Source organism: Cebidichthys violaceus, unplaced genomic scaffold (assembly GCF_023349555.1).
Source record: "Cebidichthys violaceus isolate CVI_PGR_0920_01 unplaced genomic scaffold, fCebVio1.0.p SCAF_9, whole genome shotgun sequence".
NCBI lineage: Eukaryota > Metazoa > Chordata > Actinopteri > Perciformes > Stichaeidae > Cebidichthys > Cebidichthys violaceus.
Window position 1 is genome coordinate 2,885,296 of NW_027176975.1, and position 22,274 is coordinate 2,907,569.

The following is a 22,274-nucleotide window of genomic DNA, read 5'->3' on the forward strand; positions in this document are numbered from 1 at the left end:
ACTATCTCTTTACCTAGCAAATATTAGCTTGCTGCTATATTAATGCTCTAAATCCCATAGAACCCTGAAGTATCTTATATTGTCACGTGTTTCATTTGCTGGATTAGCCAAAGCAGCCGTTCCTGTATGCTTATTTTATTATTGATATAGAATAACACAGTGTGATAGAGGACTCCCAACAATTCATGCATTTTAGTAAGCAGATTAAACGAGATAAGATAATGTACTTTTCAAATAGCGCATTTGTCCACAAATTATCTCTGCATCCAAATTTCAAAAAGTCAATAAACACATATGTTTAAAAGTCCAATATTCACTGAACATTTTCTCCATGTTCACAGAGCCCAAATTGCACTGCAGCACTCTGGTGGTCTCGAAAGTCCGAATTGTAAATGAATATTCTGGAGTACCGAATATAACAAACAGCTACTTGTATAATACCTGAAAGCTTAACAGTTTGCTTTTTGTATTCACCACTTACTCGGGCACGCTCTAACCATTATGCCCTAAAAACCTTTCGGAGGCAACATCTGTTTGCTACTGCTGGCATTGTGCAGAGAAAGTTGGGGAAATTCCACACACTTGAAGTAGACGCTGGACTAGTGAATCCAAACCCACACTCGTTTGGCTTTGGAACACTTGCACATTGTTTTTTTGCACAAGCTGTTAAAAGTCATTTCATGGCCATTTTTTTGTAGCAGCAGTTCAGCAGTGCCAGGCCACATCCACACTTCACCGATATAATATAAATATATGTTAATATGTTAAAACCTTTAAGAGCTATGAAGTCAGAATCAGATATCTTCAGGCATTTCCTGTTTTTCATTTTCAATCACTTCTTTCCATTGTCTAACTCTGCAAATTCAGCAACAACGCCGTGACGCAACACAATGAGAGACGCGGTTAGGCAATACAACTGGATGGTGTTTGCTCTGTCATGATAACGCACACACACACACACACACACACACACACACACACACACACACACACACACACACACACACACTCTGCTGGTTTTAAGGACATCAGGCTCCACATTGCACCCGTATTGTGTTACTCCTTCCATGACTGCTGACTAACTCTCGGTCTCCGGCTTGAGCGACAGCGGCGTGGCACGCGGAGCGAGGGCAGCGTCCGTCCGTGTCAAGTTATCTGGCACAAGACAGAGACACTGGGAAATCAGACTGGGGCCCAGCTGAACCCGATCCCCGAAACGGAGACCGGTTGCTGCCGATTCTGGCGTTACACATCCGGCGGCAATGTGGCGCTCTGAGGCGAGAAAGACCTTTGATCGTAAGGTCATGAAGCAGCAATGCAAAGAAGGGTTTTTACTCTACTTTACATCGTACCGACACATTAAAGACACTCAAAGATTGATTTTTTTTTTATTCCATGTCTCGGTTACAGTCACAAACATCTGTTATCGTCACATTTTGTCATTGGAGACGGTGAAGTACAATGACCGGTAATGGTAATGCCTGTACAAAAATTATTAAAAAAAAATGCAGCGGCCATCTTTAAAAAAAAATAAAAAAGGACCTGAGAGGGATGACCTGCAACACCTCTTTCTCATTGGTCGATCTCACACCAGAGGAGGAGCACCACAGGTTCGACCACAGCTAGCTTTGCAGCTCCTGCAGCCGATTTTGAATACAAATTATCGACAATCGTGACAAAAAAAAAATGACTGAAGCAGGAAGTCGTACCGGGGAGAATGTAAACACACAACGCCAGCCCTGAGGATGAAAAGCACCACGAAGCAGGAAAGCACAGATTTTCATTACTATTAACAATTTTAATAATAGAGGTCTACATTTTTTTTTATTTTTTTTTTTTTAATTTACATTCGGTTTTTTACCAGCTCACTTTGATATGAAAACATAACTGCAACACAGATATTAAAAGGAGCAGAGAGATCTGTGCTGTAGGCGTTCTGCTGAATAGAGACGCTGCAGCTTCACTTATCAACAGTGTAGTTATTTCAATTATGCTCTCTGATTATCATTTGAATTAGTTATTATGTTTTCGTTCAGTATGTTTCTACTGAATTATTTGACCTTGCACCAGTTGAATCACATTCATTTTATGACACATTTTGCTTAAAACATCCTTAAACTCGCCAATTAATATATATATATGAATATATATTTTATCTTTTTTAATTCTCTCAACTCGATGAACATTAAGCGCTAACATTTGTAACAGTCTGAATGTCTATTCGTCATCGGTGTTTTGACTGTAATCTTACTTACTTTTTATTTATTTATTTAAAATATTTCATATTTTTATGGAACCTAGAAAAATCTTCACTGGAAAAATGTTACAAAAAGACTGAAATAGGTCATTTTTTTAATAAATACTGATGATGAATAGACATGCAGACTGTTAGAGGTAACATTTAATATATATATATATATATATATGTATATGTATATATATATATATTTCTTAACTTAGTGTCTGTGCTGTGCTGCTGCATGTCTCAGTCCGTGGAGGGCGTAGCTTTCCGTCAGCCAGAGGATACAGTAAGTACTACTGTGGTTGGGATGTGTGTCCACGTTGTGACGTATGTGGGTGTGTGCGACCCTGGTTCATGACTCACAGGTGACACAACACTGTCTATGGACCGACCTGAGAGAGCAGCGACCCAGCAGCTTCAGCTTGTCACAGAAGCGAGACGACATGGTGTTCTTCCTGCACACTGGACCTGCGTGAGAAGGAATAGGCCGTGAAAACGCCGCATTACAGGTGACATTTAGTGCATTTAGAGCGATTGTAACCAAGAGGTCTGTCACAATGAAACTGTCGTGTTGATCGTGAACCTGCAAAGGCCAGACAGACGAACAGACGGGACAGACGTTGAGCCTTGCGTACAGACCTGTGTTGGTCTTGCATTGCTGCATATTGCACTTCCTGAGTGATTCCGGTTTGGAAATCTTCTCACAGAGGCTGTTCGGCATCACGGCCAAATCCCGCTCGCTCACGCAGCTGACCTCCCGCTGCTGCTGACCCCCGCCGCAACTCGCAGAGCACTGACAATGAACACGCAAAACACAGAGCGATCGTTTGAGCCCAGTTCATTTTCATTACGACATGACATTTAGAAGTGCCCTCAATGCCTTTCGAGGCGCGACTGACCTCCTCCCAGTCCTCAGCCGTCCAGCGGGTGCACGGCTTGAGGCCGCACGTCTCCGTGGCGTTGGGCCTCTGGGTGGCGCTGCAGCGGTGGGGCTCGGGGCAGTACACCAGCCGCTCCCTGACGCCTTCGCCACAGCTGCCAGAGCACTGAGTAAAAAACACAAGGATTCAACGGAGGCTTCTCATCGGAACAGAAATGAAATACATGTGCAACTGTATAATATGGGAACATGGGGATCTGGGTTTCCTACATCCTCAATGTTTGAGGCTACGTCTCGCGACAGAGCAAAGAATAACTTGTAAACAGAAACACTCATCATTCACATGTAACATGTGGTCAGAGCATTTAATCGAAGCGAATAAAACCCAAACCATCTGCGTGTTTAGGTTCCACTTGAGTTAAGACAGACAGTACATTTACAAAAACATGTTCTCTTTAAAGCTATACCAAAACAAAAAGAAGTATCCTGAGATTTGACGAGTGTGATGTTCTTACTGGTCCCCAGGGCGATGCACTCCAGGTCATGCAGGGCTTGTGGGGGCAGGTCAAGGTGCTGAGGGGTCTGCTGGACAGGGCCTGGCAGTGGAAAGGCCTGAGGGGGCGTTTGCTCTGGGAATCGACGCACTGGACTTCGCGGTACCGCCTGCCCACCGCCGCGCAGGAATCCGGACACTGTGGACGACATCCGGATAAATGGCTCAGAAATAACGCGGCAAAGCGAGAACTGGACTGCCATTTCGTCGCATGGAAAAGTAACGGATGATAAGCGGTAATTGTAATTAAGTATTAAGTGTAGCCGCCGGATTCGGTGACTTGGGAGGAAATCTAACGTTACTCACCTTGGTCCAGCTGCCGCTGTGCCAGGTGGCACAGGGCTGCAGGTGACATGTGCGCGCCGGCTCGGGTCTCTTGGTGCTGGCACAGTCCTCGTCCTTCTGGGTGCTGCACACCACCGTCCTCCATATCGCTCCGATCCCACATGTTGTCGAACACTGGGGAGGAAGAAGGGGGGGGGGGGATTCTTAAAGAACTGTACCTGAGGTTTTACGTGTTTTAGCCGGATAACTTTTCACGATGAGCCGTGAACGTTTAAGTGCAACTTTTATGCAGTTGCAGGCAGGAACCTGTATTTAAAAACTCTCCTTTTTCTGCTGCCAAACAGCTGATTTTGATTATTTCTCTACGTTTCCCTTATTATGCTTTGCTCATTGTTGGTCTTCTGCGTTTTCTGGTAACATAATATGCTACAAACCAAAATGTTACAATTAACTTCCATGAACTGAAAACACACTGTGAAAGGGTTAACGCTGTAACAGAATGGACAACCCTCAGACCGGAAACCGCTGTGGTAGAGACCTGTCAATCACAGTAAGCCCCGCCCTAAAGCATCCCCTGCTTTATGGTCTGTGTGACTCTAAATGGAGCATAATGTACTAAATGAACATCATGCTGTATTGAAGAAGACTGTAAACTAGAGATTGAGACCATAAACTCATGTTTACAATGTTTACTGAGGGAATAAATCAAGAGAGAAGTAGAGTCATTTTAGACTAGACTTCTATACAACCAGAGGAGTCGCCCCCTGCTGGCCATTAGGAAGAATGCAAGTTTAAGACACTTCCGCATCGACTTCACTTCTCACAAACGGAGGTTGCCACCTGATCTGAATTTCCATTTTTAAAGCTTTCATTTCATAGCAGTGAACGCATGTTCTGGAAGTCATGTTTTGTGGGCTACGTGCAAATGTACTGGAACGGTTCTTCATAGAGCAAGATAACATGGTCATAAAATGTCTGTACCCACCTCGCTCCAGTTTCCGACAACCCAGAACACATCCATGCTGACTGGCTCTCTGGCCCTCAGGTTGCTTTGGTCACTGACGGAGCTGCTCATGGGACTTTCCGGTCGCTGGTTTTGACCTTTGGAGCGACTGCCTTTGGACCAGGAAGTGGGCTTTTTGGCACGAGAGGCGGGGCTAGTTTTCTTGGGCGTCACCGTGGGCTTCTTCAGTTTGACGATCGTCACCGTGGACTGGGGCGACGCCGCGGCGGTGAACGGTTTCCGCTCGGTTGTGGAAGGAGGAGCTTGTGTCGTGCGGATGCCGGCTGTCGACGGGACCGAGCGGTACGTGGGAGCGGTGAAGGGAACCCCGTGAGTCCGGGGGCTGTGTGGACCGATACGAGGGGTGGTGTGGGGGTCGGAGGAGGGATAGCGGTGAGTGGACCTTGCCCATGTTTTAGTACTGGTGCTCGGCTTGGGGTAGGCGGTGGTGGTGGTGGTTGTTTGCACGGTATGTGGACTTGTTTGCAAAGTGGGCATGGTGACTATTTGTGGCGTCGGCGTGGTTGATTTAAGAGGATTTCTGAGGGAGGTAGATGTGGTGACGTCTAGGTCAATAATCCCCTCCTCCTCCTCCGTTGTCCTCTCCTCAACAACGTAATCGTACCCGGGAGTATACATCTCTACATCTGGCGTACTTCCCTCCTCTCCTTCCTCCCTCTCTTCTACCTTTTCCACGTCAGATGGCAAAACTGTCTCATCCCCATTTATCTTCACAACACTGAGGTTGTAATCGTCCGTGTCGACGCTTTCCGGGATCGTAGGGGTTGAAAGGGACACGGCGGTCGGGGTGAAAGCGGTTGTCGTTTCTTTGGTGGCGGTGGTTTTCTTCCTCGCAGTGACAGCGGCGGTGGGAGCCGCCGTGGGAGCCCAGGTAGCGTCGGGATCCTTGGCGGGGCGGCTCTTCGGTGGGTAGACGCGCCGGTATTTAGGAGCAGGCCCGGGTCGTCTACGAAGACTCGAGTTGGGGCAGCTCTGCAGGGCGCACAGCGATCTGGACCGAGGCTTGGACGAGACGTCGCAGTTCTTCTTGGGCGTCAGCGCACACGTGACCGTGCGCGAGCGAACGCTTCCGCCGCACGTGACGGGGCACTGCGAAGGAGGAAGAAGAGGACGGAGTTGCGTTAACTCAGAAAAAGGCGGTGATCTGAAAGTCAGAAAGACGATAGCTGCACGTACCTCCTCCCAGTCGCCGACAGCCCAGTCCTTTCCACAGGGTACGTCCCTGTTGCACGGCACCACGGGTTTGGGTTTGAGGAGATGCTTGCACTCGACCGGGTGAAGCACCCTCTCCTCCCCCGACACCGTACGGACGCAGAGCACCGTTCGCTTACGAACCCCTTCTGATCCACAGGTGACCGTGCACTGCTGCCAGCCGCCCACCCACCACCTGGGCAGAGAGTGGAAGAGACTGCTGGTGATTCATCTTACCAAAAGAACCTAAAGTTCTAAACTGTTCTATGTTCTCAAAAAACACAAGCAAATACGGAAGAACTTTGCCAAAAAAAACCAAACGGTTAAAGAGCGTTTGAGAGAAAGCACCTTGCGGGACAATCCATATTCTTGCACTTTCGGTGTCGGTCCTCTGGACGCCCGTCCGGGTCACACAGAGACTCGTCCACTACCCCCACGTCCACCTCAAAGCACCGCACAGGCTGGTGCTGTCCACCTAAAGCGGCCAGGGAGGCAGAAAGCAGAGGATTATCAGTGACTAAAATAGTCCCCCGAAATCCTCCAGCTGCCACAAGTTTACAGAAACGGGGAATTCTCTTTTTCTCGTCGACAGGCGACACCGACCTAAGCCGCAGGTGGTGCTGCAGTCCGTCCACGCCCCGTGCCTCCACCTGTAAAGGGGTTCGGTGACGTCATTTCCCGTCTCCTTGGTCTTCTTGATGGTGTACTCGTACTTAATGCCCGGGTTCTTCTCCTGAAACAGCAACTGGCACGCCACATGAATTATTACGCAGAGAGTCGTTTCATTGTTGAATGTTTGAGAAAACAACTAGAGACATTTTATTACTATATTACGTTTGCATGCTCTGATTGGTTGGTTTTTCCTTTTCCCTATCCCTGATTGGTTGAAATCCACATTGCTGATTACTTCTATAGATCTCAGAACACTGAAACATTCCAAAACGGTCAAAAACACCCCGCACTCCCTGCACAACCACCTTAAAACCCGGCCTACCTGCAGCATCACCGGCCATTTGGTGGGTCCGGGAGCGGTGAGGTTCTCCATGTTCCCGCTGCGCTCGTAGTAGAACGTGGTGCCGCCGGCCTCGTACTCCCCGTTCCACTGGATGATGAAGTTGCCGTTGAGGAAGTACTCCTCCGACGTCACGTTTCTCAGAGCCAGGAAGTTGCCCGCCTCCTCCACTTCCTTCACCAGGATGTCCCGCGCCCCCTTGGGTATCACGCCCACGTCCACGTACCCTGGGAGAGTGGAGAGGGGGAGTCAGAGTCACCGGCGAGGTAATGGATGGCCCACCATGGCTGCTGCCGCCGCCGCCGCGCTCTTACATCCAGACTACCAGACAGTTTCCTCTCTGATCTTTAATGGAGGGTGGGCTCGGTGTGTGTGGGGGTGGGTGGCATATGCGTGTGTGTGTGTGTGTGTGTGTGTGTGTGTGTGTACGTATTCGGCGTGGGGGGCACTGCCCTGTCTCTGGTTTTTATTGTGTGTGTGGATGGGGGGGGGGGGAGGACGAAAGCAGCCATGAGTCGGTCTCTTCTGGAGTTTAATGATGTTTGTGGGAAGGTGTGTGTGTTTGTGCAGAGGAAGAGGGGTGGGGGGGTGGGGGTGGGGGGTTGCCCTTGCTCCAAGCCTTTTGAAGTCCTACACATCTGGGCCGGTTATCTGGGAAGGACGCTGTGCGAGGCGAACGCACACACACACACACACACACAGAGAGAAGCCGTGTGCCGATTGTGCACTGGAGTTATACTTTTCCCAAGCACAGTAAAATCAGACATGTCAGTCTGCAGACACACACACACACACACACACACACACACACACACACACACCAGCAGGAGATTTCCGCGCCCTTTCACACTCTTCAAAGCCTCTCCTCATTAACAAGTTGCCTGTTTTGAGTTTTCCCCCTAATTGGATCGATTCTTTCGTCCGGGTGATTCAATTGGTTTCCAGCTGCTCAAAGTTGCCCCTCCCTTTTTTTTTTTTTTGCGTCACAACTCACCGAAGCCCTCTCCGCCGTCGAACGACTTATAAACCATCTCGCAGCTCGTGCCGTCGCCGAGGCAGACTCCGCAGCGGTCCTCCTCGGCGTTGGAGTCGATGCCGTAGTCGCAGCCCACCGCCTACGGACAACAACACATAAAACCAAAAGACTCCTCCTCCTCCTCCTCGCGATCCTCTACGCCGCACAGCTCGTCTCACATCCTGCTCCGCTACAACCTTCCCAACCCCACTCCTCCTCCCCCGTCTCACTCTCTTACCCAGCCACACTACCTTGCACACTCCGTTGACGCAGATGTTTCTGGACACGTTGTTCATGAAGCACGGCGTCCCGTCCGTCACGGCGTCGAGCATCCTCTCCGAGAAGAACTCCACCACCGGTCGACAGTGCAGCTCGCAGGGGTTCGCTGACGGCCGTGGGAGAAGAGGAGTGTTATGATTACCACTCGTGAGCCAGAGAAAGAAAAGTTAACTGTAGGAACAGCTGTTTGAATTTGGGTAAATGACACAAAGCACAAAAAAGAATGCAGACATTACTGCACTGAACTGTTGCGTTCCCCTGCTGAGATACACGGCAGACAGCAGCATCACCACCGAGGGGCTTTCTAGTGCAAATGCCGCCCCCTGCTGGGTGACACGCACAACCGCTTGTCTGAGGCGTCGATCACTCACTTGGGTTAGCCACGGGAATCCACTGGTAGAGCTCGTTGTGGTAGGGCACGGTGTCGAACTCGCTGCACAGCATCTCCCGGAAGGTCGGCGTGTTCGTCTGGCAGGGTCTGGTGTTGCAGGTCCGGTAGCGCTTCCTCTCCCCCGTGCAGTACTTGCCCCCGAACTCCGGTCTGCAGGATTTAAACACAGCAGCGGCGCTCTGAATCAGCCCTCAGTCCCCCCCTCAGTCCCCCCTCAGATCTAGAGTCAGCTCTCTTACTTGGGGTTGCTACATTCCCGCTCTGCCGACTGAACCCCGGTGCCGCAGGTCCTGGAGCAGTGAGACCAGGTGCTCCACTGGCCCCAGCCTCCATTCACCGTCTCTGGGAGTTTACCCACGATCACGCACTCCCCCGAGATGCACCACTGTAGCGAGAGGAAAAACAAAAAAACGAGACGCGTTAGCAATACGACACACGTGATAGCGGCGGCCTTGCATCCGCGGCGCTAACCACCTCCGTCCCCCGGGGGACGGCGAAATCCACACCCTAGCGAGACAAAGCAACCCGGGCACCACCCACCTTCTCCGGTCCGCAGCGGGTGCCGTCTATGGGCGAGTCCAGTTTAGAGCGACAGGAGCCGTTCACCGAACACCAAAGAATCTGGCACATGTTCTGAGAGAGAGAGAGAGAGAGAAAAGGACGCATGAGATCAGGGACTCTTTTCTTAAAGGGGATTTCTGACAGGCACTCACGTCGACCTCGTGGCAGAAGGTGGCGTTGGGGCCGTACTGGAGCTGGCACTGGTGATGCGTGGTGTAGCGGACGCCGAGGCGAGCCAGCGGGGTGGTTAGGTCCCTCTTGGAGGGCCGGTCGTCCAGACAGAAACCCCAGCCGCGGCTAGGACACAGAAACCAAAGGCCGTGGCATTGACAGACGGACGGAGAGGAAGAAAGGGGCGGTACGAGTACGAAGCGAAGCCTTACTCGAGGAAGCGCGTGATGTATTCTTTGGAGCAGGAGGACCAGGTGAGCGGCGAGCTGTCGTACATCAGCTGTCTGGACATGATGAACGGGTGCCTCCCCTCCAGCTCGCAGTCGTTCCCCTGACCGTCGTGATGGATTCCAAAGCTGCGCGGGAACGTCAAGCAACATGACCATTAGTCATGATGTCCCACACACACACACACACACACACACACACACACACACACACACACACACACACACACACACACACACACACAAAGGAGTTTTAACTGAAGCAACTGTATTTTCCTCTCTAGCGACTAATCACAGGAGTTCCTTTGTTACATGGCCAATTGTTTTTACGACGTTTCATCATTCAGGGTGTTTTACCACACACACACACACACACACACACACACACACACACACACACACACACACACACAGACCTGTGGCCCAGTTCGTGAGCGACGGTGAAGGCGACCGGCAGTCCCGAGTCCTCGTTGATGTTGCAGCTGCGGTGCGGTTGACACATCCCAGACAGATGGGACAGACCCAGGGTCTCGCAGGGCTGGTTCATCCCAGCACAGATGTCTTTCCTGGGGGAGGAAACACAGGCTCACTGCGCGTCGTACGGGTCGCATTTCCACCACGAGAGGGCGCCCCCCCCCCCCCCGAGCATCAGGGCGTATCGGTTCACTTATCTACGGATGAAGCTGACCTAAGAACACATGCGCGCGCGCGTGTGTGTGTGTGTGTGTGTGTGTGTGTGTGTGTGTGTGCGTGTGTCACTTGCCTCGTGACCAACACAGCGACGTCGTGGTGAGCCGGGTGCGTGTCACTCTGGGGATTGAGGTTCTTCTGCCAAGCGCAGAAACTGGACAACGTGGTGTCAGCATGGTGGACGATCTTTAACCCTTTCTGCAACAGACAGCAGGATTAGAAACAGACATTCTGCACATCTTTGGCATTATTTAGATTTGTAATTACATATATATATATATATATATTTTACATTCATTTGACAGCATCTCAAAATGTTTGCTTTCATTCTTTCAAAGGGGAATTTAGAAGGCAATGTCCATCAGGGCAACCACTTCACTTTCACTGACGTTTGTGCTTTTATACACCTGATGTGAAGCAAATATGGTTCTCTGTGTGTCAGCTCTCCAGGTTCAATATATTTTACAGTCCGTCACACTGGTGTACATCAAGGCGAGAACATGATGTTCAACGGGGGCCGGAGACTCGCTGTGAACTGAGCTTGAACCACAGTCAAAAGGGTTCAATTATCCAGTCGATCGTGACATTTTCATTAAAAAAGGTGAAGTCAGCAATGTTAAGTTTCATCTAAACACCTTTCAGAGCAACAGGCACCATGCTGTCTCTGTCCACTGCAAAGCTTTTTATATCTCAAAGTATATGGATAGAAATCATCCCTGCAAATGCAATATCCTGAAAATATAGAATTTCTTCAATTTTCTGTTTCAATTGTGCAACACATCAAAGGGGTCCCTTGCTAACTTCCCCTCAGAGGAAATGCTTTATAGGTGCTTTTCTCGCAATAGTCTCGACACACACGCGTCGTCAAAGAAAGACATCCAACTTCTTCGGGGGAGGGGTTACCTCTTCTCCCTGGAGTAGAATGAGGCGAACCAAGATGACGTGGATGGCGTTCCCGATGCTGGCGTCATGAAAGATCCCAGCCACCTGTCGACACCCAAACCGTTCACCAATAAAAAAGCATCATTCTTTTTTAAAAACGTAACATAAGATGTTAAATTCCGATTCTCGCTCCTCACCATGTTCATGATGGTGAAGATGTAGGACTCCACGTTATCGCTGCCGTGGTATTCTATGAGCTTGGCGTCGGCCACCACCATGGTCTCCACCCAGCGCTCTCTGCTGACCGAGCGCAGCCAGCGGGACTGAGCCCGGTCCCCCCCCCTCTGCTCGCTCTCCCACTCCTCCCGCTCCCTCTCCACCTGGACGGAGTCGCTCGGAGCATCTAGAGCGCGGAGCGGAGCGGGAGACATCACTTGCGATATACACTCAGGGCTTATCCTCGCTTGACACAGGCGGAGACGGAGTACAAAAACATCTGCAGTTCCACACACACACACACACACACACACACACACACACACACATCGAGATACACACCTTGAACTCCGCAGGGGCTGGGCGTCTCTTTGGACTCAACGCTGCGTTCGTTTCTCCGACGTCCTGTTGGAACTCTCGGATAGACGATGTGGGGCTCTGGAGTCCCCGCAGGATCATCGGGGGACTTCTGGACAGGTTCGATGAAGTAGTGTCCCTCCGGCAGCGAGAAGAAGCCTCTCTGAGGAAGATTAAAATGAACGTCAAGTAGAAACGAGTGAGTCTGAGATCAAAGTTCCCTTCCTTTGCACTGAAAAATCCAAAAAAAAGAGGACTAATTTCATCCCTAAATCATGCCTAGTGCAGCTGTAAGTAGCATTCTTTTGTGTTAAAGCAAATGTCGCACAATTCAATAATTCCCACAGTTCAAAAGATCAACTTTCCCTACTGAAAAAAAAAAATTCCTCGGTAATTTCCATCTGGGTGGAATCCATCATTAGTCAACAGATCTGAATATGTGTGTCGTGCTTTCTCCTTCCCCGGGGCACATTCTCCGTCTGCTGCTGTTTTCCTAAGTATGCCGTGCGTGTTCTTACTGGTGCGGACTGTTCACCCGCCAACCAGTGAGCTCTGCCGGCAAAACGCGCGCGCACACACACACACACACACACACACACACACACACACACACACACACACACACACACACGTACATGTGCTTGGGTAGGGCGCCGTCGCACACAGACGTACCCACACAAACGCACAAAAAACCTCCAGACTTTTCCTTCTAAACCAAACACAATCTGAATGTCTCAAGTCAAACTCAGTGTTTGCAAGTTCTCATCATTTAGTTGTGTGTGTGTGTGTGTGTGTGTGTGTGTGTGTGTGTGTGTGTGAGAGAGAGAGAGAGTGAGACCAAACAAGCCCAAACTGTTCCCGGGTGAACCCTCTTCCCTCTCCCCTTAAACAAACTTGCAAGAGACCGAATGAGAGAGACAGAGACAGAGACACATACTCAATTTGACGGCTGAACAGATGGAAAAAAGCACAGCTGAAAGCAGGAATTTTGCATGTTTTCATGCGCATTGGAAAAATGTGTCCACGGATATTTCATTTAAAAACGCAATTATGCATTGAATCGAACAAGACCAACGGCAAGTATTTCCCAGAATGTGGTGTTGATCGCACCTGATTCTTGGGTCTCTTCTCAGTGCTTTTGGAGGCAGAAGCAGATGTGGGGAAAGCGGGCCATGCAGTGCTTACAGTTGTGGTTCCCCAGGGTTGGACCCCGCTGTTTACTGCTGTTACTCACTCTTCAGCTTTCTGGGTCATCCTGACACGATTCTTGTGTTTCAGCTGCATTCGTTCAGCAGGCCGCAGAGCTCCGAGTATCGTGTTTCTCCATTCAGGGAGTTCAGAAAGAGCAAATCTAGAAGAGCACTCCCTTCGGAAGAACTATACATTACTCCACCCGTTAAACCGGACCTCGTAAAATAAGGTGGAGCGTCCACAATCTGGAGCAGAAACTTTGGATGCAACCAAGCTGTTCAGGCTTTTTAAAATCGCTGTTGAGGTCAACCTAAACTGAGACCAAGACCAGAGTGTATCGAGACAAGACTGAGACTTTAAAGGGTTGAGACCAAGTCAAGACCAAGACTAGACTGTATCGAGACAATACCGAGACTTTGAGGGGTTGAGACCAAGTCAAGACCAAGACCAGACTGTGTCGAGACAAGACTGAGACTTTAAAGGGTTGAGACCAAGTCAAGACCAAGACTAGACTGTATCGAGACAAGACTGAGACTTTGAGGGGTTGAGACCAAGTCAAGACCAAGACTAGACTGTATCGAGACAATACCGAGACTTTGAGGGGTTGAGACCAAGTCAAGACCAAGACAAGACTGTATCGAGACAAGACTGAGACTTTGAGGGGTTGAGACCAAGACTAGACCAAGACAAGACTGTATCGAGACCATACCGAGACTTTGAGGGGTTGACACCAAGTCAAGGCCAGAGTGTATCGAGACAAGACTGAGACTTTGAGGGGTTGAGACCAAGTCTTGACCAAGACTAGACTGTATTGAGACGAGACAGAGACTTTAAGGGGTTGAGACCAAGTCAAGGTCAGAATATATCGAGACAAGACTGAGACTTTGAGGGGTCAAGACCAAGACCAGAGTGTATCGAGACAAGACAGAGACTTTATGGGTTAGACCATGACCATGCCGATGATGACATGAGGCAGAGACCTTCAAATAGCGGTCTTGAGACTGGTCTCAAGTACTGCAACGCTGCTTGTTATTTCATGCAAAAATCACCAGAACAACAACAATAGCCGTGAACAAAAGTCCTCATATATATATATATATATATATATATATATATATATATATATATATATATATATATACTGTATGACAACGTAGCAATGATGAAGAGGTTTTCCACTGACTCACAGCGTGGCCTTCAGCCAGGGGTCCCTGAGTTGCCGTGGACTCATACTCAAAGCATGCAGGCCGATATGCCTGCTGGGAACGCTTCCCACCGGCCCTGTGCAGAAAAACACTCCGTATCACATCCTCACGCTCCTCTTTGCCAGGGTCAACATGATTTAACCGCAATAAGATTTGTTTATTTGCGATCACATAAAAAGGCAGATACTCTGTCATCACGGTGTCTCCTATGTGTTGAACTTCCAAGTGAGTCCCAGCAGCCAGAAGCAGGTGGTGGGGGTGGAAGGAATGCTACAGAGAGGCCCGTCCAAACACTCGGGCCGTAGCTCTGCTCCATCGGTACGATCTGCATACCGAAAAGGCAGAGCTGCTACGGTGATCCTTAATTTACTGCGTGCAGATCCTGTGAGACGTCTGCGCTCCACCGACAGACGTGTGTGTGTGTGTGTGTGTGTGTGTGTGTGTGTGTGAGAGAGAGAGAGAGAGAGAGTGAGACGTCTGCGCTCCACCGACAAAGACAAGGACACAAACCGAGACTTCCATCTTGGAATAGGGACGCAAACCGTTGTTTTTGTTGTTGTTTTTTTGCTCGGAATCTCGAACACTCATCGTTGCACTTGAATTCACTTTTGCCACCTCTCCTTCCTCTACCCCCCCCCCCCCCCCCCCCCCCCATCCTTCCTTTTCCTCTGACCTAGAGGAAACGTGTTTGGGTGCGAGGGTTCCAGCGCCATGGGGAGGTTACCATGACACAGGTTCTGTGTTCTAAATACATCGGCCATGTGGAACTGCTTTACTTCTGTTTCCTGCTTCTGTGGGGGTTTTTTTTGTAGTGCTGGCCAACTGGGTCGGTCAAAAAAAAAAAGTCCCCGTTGTTACGCAGCTCCGCGGCCACAAGGAGAGGTGGGGGCGGATGGTGCTCGTTACTGCAATGTGACCAAATCTCGACAAATATGGTTACACAACTTGGTTCTTGGTAATTACAGATGTCACAACGCCTTGAGTTTGTTTTTACTTGGCGAGACAGTTCTGCCTGTGAGCTTATTTCACTCCTCAGAGGTCAGAAGACATTATCTTTTCTCTTCTTGCACGGTGCCAAGGAACACGCATTTAAGCGAGGAAAATGCCGACATAATGGGTCTGAACTTGCATGATCTTTCTTTGTGCCGTGCCTCGGGGATTACCTAAGACTGCACCGAGAGAGCTTCGGCTTCGCTTGATTCGAAAGGTTTACCCTGAGGAAATTGGAGGGGGGGGGGGGAAGGGGGGGGGGGGGGGGGGGACGCTGACAGCAACCTCCATCCAATTACTGCGGTCCTCACGGTTTCACATGTACAGCGAAGAGCAAAGGGCTTTGTAAAGAGACGTAATCGTGTGGAAAGTGAACGTTTCTAACTGCAGCACAGCTCCGCTTGTTGAAGCGAGTGTGACTTCATTTTGTCGCGCAGGAGTGGGAGTTTAACTGGTGCCAATGAAGTGGCGGAAGCGACCGCATTGTGGCTTTCGCGGCCTGCAACAGTCTTCATCCGGTTCATCCATTCCAGTTTTCATCAAATAATCAGGAATCGCTGACGGATCCCTTTTTTTTTTTTTTTTTAAAAACTGCCACCCGAACTTTTAGAAACCAATGGTAACCGATGTATTTGCCATGTTTGTTGTTGTTTGCCGCTTCCTGTTAGTTTCTAGGCTTTAGTAATTCCCGTCGACATAAACAAAGGATTATCATGCATCCATATTTTCGAAGCAGTCCATCTCTATCTGTCTCCTGAGGGTGAATGACCTCCGCTGCAGCTGGGAGGGTTTCCCCTCCCACGTCTGTCTGGCTGAGTCCTGCCGTTTAGTGGTCTCTCTTCTCTGTGGTTTTAGCTGCTGTAGACCGTCTTCCACGGAACAGCAAAATAAAATCAGCAGAACACATCGTTGCGGTTCCCCTGGTATAGGTCGGAGAAAGAAAATGGGACACACTGGAGCGTTCGGGGATCACAGAAAGAAAGGAAAAAAAACACATCAGTGTGGTTGTAGATAATTGGAATTCAGAGTGACATATAAGACGCGTTTCAAATGAACGCATTCATGAGATTTGGCAGGAAGAGTGCAGCGCAACCCACGCAAACATAACAAGGCAAGACCCTGCAAGGAGAGGCATTCCTGCTGTGACACAATGAGACACGAAACACCGAAGCATTCTTGGGGACTGGAAAACAGATCCATCGCAGAGAGCTCCTTTCATTTGTCTCTAAAGAATATCGGTGTGAATTGTAATGGATCGGTAATTGTGTCAAAAAAAGCGTGCTGGAGGGCGTCTTTTGAGCGGCTCTTATTTTGGTAAAAAAAAATAAAAGCTTAAAAACTCAAAATGAATGGATGTTCTCCGGAAATGTTCATGCGGCGCTTCTCGCGATCAGAACCCTTCAGCCGCTCTCTCTGGTCTCTCTGCGGCCCAGCTGTCTTCTCTCCTTTGTAGTTGTGAACCGCTTTCTTTGATTAGAAACACTTCAGCCGCATTTAGAGATAAAAACAATTCTCTGGACGAAAAAAAAAGAAGTACGGTATGGCCCTATATCCTGTCTCTCCATCTGTCAAACCGTATTGTTCCAGACTGTAAAAAAAAAGAAAGAAAAGAAAGTGAGTGCCAAAATATATTACTGTCTGAGTGAAGAACAAAGTAACGCCACACGTCAAAGGGTGAGGGGGGGGGGGGGGGTTTGCAGAGAGAGTGTCTGCAGGAAACGGACAGCGACGTGAATGAATGAGGATGAAAGAACAGAGGGGAAAACCTCTGAGAGACAAAGAAGACAGACGGGGGGGGGGGGGCTCTGAACCTGGTCTGCAGCGCAGCCACTCTGCAAAAGGTGTCAGGAAGTCTTTTGAAGGGCAAACCGACACACGGAGCACCGTCAGATGGAAGAGTTCGCTCAACAGCCAGTGACTGCCTCCCGAACCACATCCCAGCTCCCTCTTTTCCTCCTGTGTTAAGAACAAAACCTGCCTGACGAAAGCTTCATGGATGAGAGGATGAATGAGACGGAGGGTTCTTTAAAAATCGGCCCGCTACGCACGTGAGACGATGCGGTTCCTTACCAGGCCCTCGCAGGTGCTGATGGCAGCGGTTCCTCTGACGTCAGGGGCCTCCACCGTGCCGAGGAGGTGACAAGAGCTCCCCCGGGGGCGGCGATGCTCGGTACCGCCGGCGGCGCCGTTCCTCCTCTCCAGGACGTAGTCGCTGGAAAGCAGCCGATCGTTGGCGGTCAGGTTGAACGTCAGAGAGCGACCCCCGAGGTCCACCTTGTAGTAGACTCGTCCCCCCGAAGCGAGGGGTCGGAGGTCACGCCTGGCTCGCCCGCCCTCTAAGTGGTGAGCCAGGGAGTGGGAGACAAACTCCCCATCACCGGTGGTCTTCACCGGGTGGACGGTGGACACATCTGACTGGGACAGCTGACCTGCAGAGTGAAAACACAACAGAAAGGGCCCCATGGAATTGCGATGCACTGATTGCTCGGGCTTCTACGATTAGTGCACGCTGACGTTAACGTGCACTTTAAACTTCAAGCAGTCCTTCCAATTCACGCGTGCACACAGACCACGCAGCTCCCCCATTGGAGCTGCACCACACTGACCTTGTTCTGCGAAGAGGGGGAAGACTCCGGAGAGCTCTCCGTGGCCGGCTGCCAAAGTGAAAACAAAGTGCAGCAGAAAGAGAACCGTGCGCTCGCGCGAACATCGCATATTTCACGTAGCCGAACTCAAACCGCTGCAGAAAGAGTGCCGGGCATCGGGGTTCCCGGTGGCGTTAAGAGGCGACCACTTCGACCGTGCGCTGCACCGTGTCATGACATGACATGAACGCGCTCCGATGAGGGGACCCGGGAGCCCGCGTGAGCGTGGTTTTATTAAAAGAGGGAGAAAAAAGCTCCACCGGGCTCTGCGGAGGGGAAGGAGGGAAGGAGAGGAGGAGAGGAGAGGAGAGGAGGAGTGTTCTCTGGGCTGCAGCGTCTGCCTTTTTTTTTTTTGTTCTTTGCGGGAGGAGCGGCGGGGTTGATTAGAATGAGGCGCTGTCTGTTATGTGTCCAGACTTGCACCAAAATCCTGCACCAGCGGCGCGTCATTAGCGCGAGGCAATTTTACTGCCTCTCCAAAAAAGAAAAAAAAAGAAAAAAAGAACGCTTGAGGAAAATTAGGTGGAACATTTAGGGAAAATACTTGATGGTTGCTGAGAGGAATTATAGATCCGCCTACAATATTACAACTGTAAAAACTACAACAATCAAAAGTGGTGTTATCAAATAGGCCTTATTCCCTGCGGCTAATATGTAGTAAGTGTACGGCTGCTGTATCAGCCGTGATAAGATGAAATACCTGTCACTCAAACACTTCAACACAAATGGAAGCACTGCTATAAAAAAAAAGCATCAACACATACAGTTATGTAACAGTAGCCTGTACAATTGGTCTCCTTTGTACTGCTCCAGAGTTCTGATACATGATGCTAAACCCTACTTTCAATGTTTGCATTTGTGTTTTTGTAAGCATATGCATAATTCCATGACGACGAAACCGGTCTTAAAAGTCAAACAACAGACCGACCCTGAGCAACACATGCGTTCTTTAGCTCCAACTCTGCCTTTCATGCCAGTAGATTTAGACTTCAGTGTGCGGGACTGTGGTGGATTCAGCGAAACTGGACCCCGAGAATACCTCCACACTTCAATATATCATGCCTCCCAGCCTCCCCTGTCAACGCAGACAGGCGTGTCTGACGTTAATGGTGCACTGTGGAGGAACAGCCCACCGTAGGACGTTATTTATTATTTTCCAGAGAACAGTAAAATCCCCCGTGGACCTCGTACGGCACGCTGTGGCTGGAGGTAAAGGGCCTTTTCTTTTCTGAGGTGGTCCTCTCAGTGAGCGCTGCTGTGGTTCAGCTCTTTGTCCCCGGAGCAGGAGGCTGTACTGAGTACTGAGACACGTCCCCTCCTTCGCTGTCCTGCTCCATGGGAGACATGAGGCAGTGAACTCATTACACTCATTGACTCATCTGAGAGTTCTGCTTCTTGAATGTCTGAGGACTGGCTGAATAATGGAGCGGTGGCTTTTAAACAGGACATGGTTATTGGATTTTCTTAATTCCTACACTAATGGGCCACGCTGCCCCCCCCCCCCCCCCTTACTGGAGCTAACATGCCCTGACATTAAAGGGCAAATGGTGTGCTGTTGGCTGGTGTTTTACTACACATCTGGAATGTCTACCTGCTGGGCCATTAGCCTGATTTAACAACAAATTGCTAATCGCAGCTGTCTCGTATGAAAAAGATGTGTTTTAGACATGACTTGCGTCATCATGTACTCTTGCATGTTGCTATGCCGAGCAGAGTCTCCTTTTAAAAATGCATCTTTGCCAAATATCCGAGTATTTGCCTTGTTATCGTTACCCCTGACTGACCCCTGAAGTCCTCTTACAATAATGTGCAGCAGACAGTGAAACGAACCTGGAACATGATCAGGACCTTTGTTAGTTTATGGAGAGAGAGACAGGGAGAGAGAGGGGGAGAGAGAGAGAGAGGGGGGAGAGTCGAAGAGAGAGAGAGGGAGAGAGAGGGGAGAGAGAGAGAGAGACACAGAGAGAGAGAGAGAGAGAGAGAGAGAGAGAGAGAGAGAGAGAGAGAGAGAGAGAGGGAGAGAGAGAGACACAGAGAGAGAGAGAGACAGAGGGGGGGAGAGAGGGAGAGAGAGAGAGAGAGAGAGAGGGAGAGAGAGAGAGGGGGGAGAGAAAGAGAGAGAGAGAGACAGAGGGTTTTTGGGTTTTAAAGTTCCTTTATTTCACTATTCCAGGTGAAACCAGAAACATTCTAAAACATCATTTGAAAAGCAAAAAATGGGGAAAAAAATAAAAACTTCAAATAAATCAAAACAAAAAAAATAAACAAGTTAAAACACCAAAGAACAAATAAACAATCTATGTCAATGATCAATACATTCAGAAGTTCACCACCAGCTCTCCAGCAGCACCCACTGAGCACAAAATGCTCCAGTCGTCCATCTGTCCTGAAATCCTGAGAGACAGAGGAGGGGGGGAGAGAGAGAGAGATCGTGGCCTCATTCCTCATCAAGGGTTTCATGTCATGTATAGCAACATTTCATCACAGTGGTATCGTTTCAGGTCAGCATATTTAGCAGCTGCATGGGTTAGTGACTAGATCATCATATCACTTATCTATATATATATATATATATATATATATATATATATATATATATATATGTATATATATATATATATATATATATATATACATATATACATATATATGTATATGCACACATATGTACATATATGTATACATATATCATGTTTTTAATACATTAAATAAAAAACCTCTTACTATAAGACCCACATATGTTCTGGACCTTTCAACCATATCCTGTGGTCTTCATCAGTGGGTTAGGGTTTGCTCTGAGCAAATTGAGAAACTAAAGTAAGTGGAGCCATTCTGACATTCCCAAGGTCTAAGAAGTTCAAGGTACATTTAAGAAGGTACAAAGATCTAAAAATACAAACATTCTGCAAAGGAAACGTGCATAGTGTCACGTGTCTGCGCTTCCCTTTCTGTCCGCAGGGGGGAGTGAGTGTGTGTGTGTGTGTGTGTGAGTGTGTGTGTGGGGGGGGGGTGCTCGGTGAACTTTGTTCCAGTAGTAAATGGGCGTGTTTGCTCTCTGTGCTCAAGTCCTCTGAGTTCTACTCCTCGGGGGAAGAAGGACATGGATCAGAGTCTGACAGGTACGGTCAGCTGAAACCACCAGAACCAGACCGGATCGTGCGCCACAGAGGGGGTGGGGTGGGGAGGGGGGGCGGTTCGGTTGTTCGAATTATCCGTTTATATTAGGCAAGGGACACACGTGATACCGATCGTGTAGCTCCGCCGCGCCGAGCGTGCGTTTTCTGTGCGGGGTTGTACTGTGACCGGGTGACTCCTGATTACACCAACTGCAGTGTCAGCGTTTTGTTTCTGCTAGTCTGCTGCATGCGTGTTATTAAGGTGACAACAGTGCAAATATAAACAACAACAACACGTTCCTCCTCCACATGCAGGGCTGCTCCGCTCCTGAGCCACCGGGCTGATTCTCCTCGCGCCTCTGCAGGGAACGGACCAGGTGGAGATGGAGGAGTTCTGGACGCTGGCCCTGTGGGCCCTGAAGGTTTGGCTCTACCTCATCGTAGGCCTCATCATGGTCCCCGGCCATGTTCGGCTTCTCGCTGGGCCTCTCCGAGACCTACATGACCATCCTGGTGAAAACCTTAGAGGTACTGCTTGTTCGTGTGTGTGTGTGTGTGTGTGTGTGTGTGTGTGTGTGTGTGTGTGTGTGTGTGTGTGTGTGTGTGTGTCCCTCACAGGTGTACACCCACGTGAGACACGAGTCCATTGTTTTTGTCTGTCCTCCTCCACAGTGGGCCACTCTGAAGATCCAGAAAGTGTACGCAGAGGAACGAACGCTCAAAGCGGCGTCGTCTAACGGTGAGTGGAAGTCAGTCACGGCTTTTATTGTGAAATGTTGGCTTCAACATTTCACAATAATGAAATTATTTTGAAATGAGCGCTCGTGTTGCTCTGCGATGCTGGATTCCATCAGACGCTTTGTTACAAGCATGTTGCCATGTTTGTTTCTGCATACAGATGCACTTCTTTAAGTGATAGGCCTGTCAATAAATGTCGAATTATACTAATAAGCTTTATTTATGCAGCACCTTCATGTTGAAGTGCAGCTCATATGCTTCACGAGAGACTGTAGAAATAAAAAAATGCACAGGTGTTTTAAAAAAAAATAAAATAGAGACACAACATAGGATGATACTAGTATTAAAACAAGTTGATATTGGGGGGGAACAAAACTATTTTAAGAAAGGTATGAACTTTAATATTAAAAATA

At 49.1% G+C, this 22,274-nt stretch overlaps 2 protein-coding genes across 2 annotated transcripts in view; one reads left to right on the forward strand and one right to left on the reverse strand.

The window, feature by feature from the left end:
* Nucleotides 1-1,371: 1,371 nt before the first annotated feature.
* LOC137867262 (A disintegrin and metalloproteinase with thrombospondin motifs 12-like) lies at nucleotides 1,372-18,211 on the reverse strand. Its single transcript, XM_068703770.1, has 24 exons — nucleotides 17,969-18,211; nucleotides 17,433-17,791; nucleotides 11,962-12,139; nucleotides 11,601-11,806; nucleotides 11,425-11,508; nucleotides 10,595-10,719; nucleotides 10,248-10,397; nucleotides 9,817-9,960; nucleotides 9,586-9,730; nucleotides 9,413-9,505; nucleotides 9,112-9,257; nucleotides 8,853-9,022; nucleotides 8,454-8,587; nucleotides 8,182-8,302; nucleotides 7,170-7,414; nucleotides 6,779-6,920; nucleotides 6,524-6,650; nucleotides 6,161-6,371; nucleotides 4,946-6,073; nucleotides 3,982-4,134; nucleotides 3,638-3,814; nucleotides 3,142-3,288; nucleotides 2,882-3,035; nucleotides 1,372-2,710 (listed from the first exon to the last, which is right to left on the reverse strand). The coding sequence occupies exons 1-24, from the start codon at nucleotides 18,075-18,077 to the stop codon at nucleotides 2,595-2,597; spliced, it is 4,764 nt and encodes a 1,587-aa protein (XP_068559871.1). The 5' UTR covers nucleotides 18,078-18,211; the 3' UTR covers nucleotides 1,372-2,594.
* A 2,842-nt stretch (nucleotides 18,212-21,053) lies between these two features.
* The window catches only part of agpat9l (1-acylglycerol-3-phosphate O-acyltransferase 9, like), a 6,053-nt gene continuing 4,832 nt past the window's right edge, over nucleotides 21,054-22,274 (forward strand). Inside the window, 4 exon segments of the mRNA XM_068703794.1 lie at nucleotides 21,054-21,126; nucleotides 21,439-21,581; nucleotides 21,583-21,651; nucleotides 21,796-21,862. Coding sequence (XP_068559895.1) covers nucleotides 21,507-21,581; nucleotides 21,583-21,651; nucleotides 21,796-21,862 — 211 coding nt within the window. The 5' untranslated portion in view covers nucleotides 21,054-21,126; nucleotides 21,439-21,506.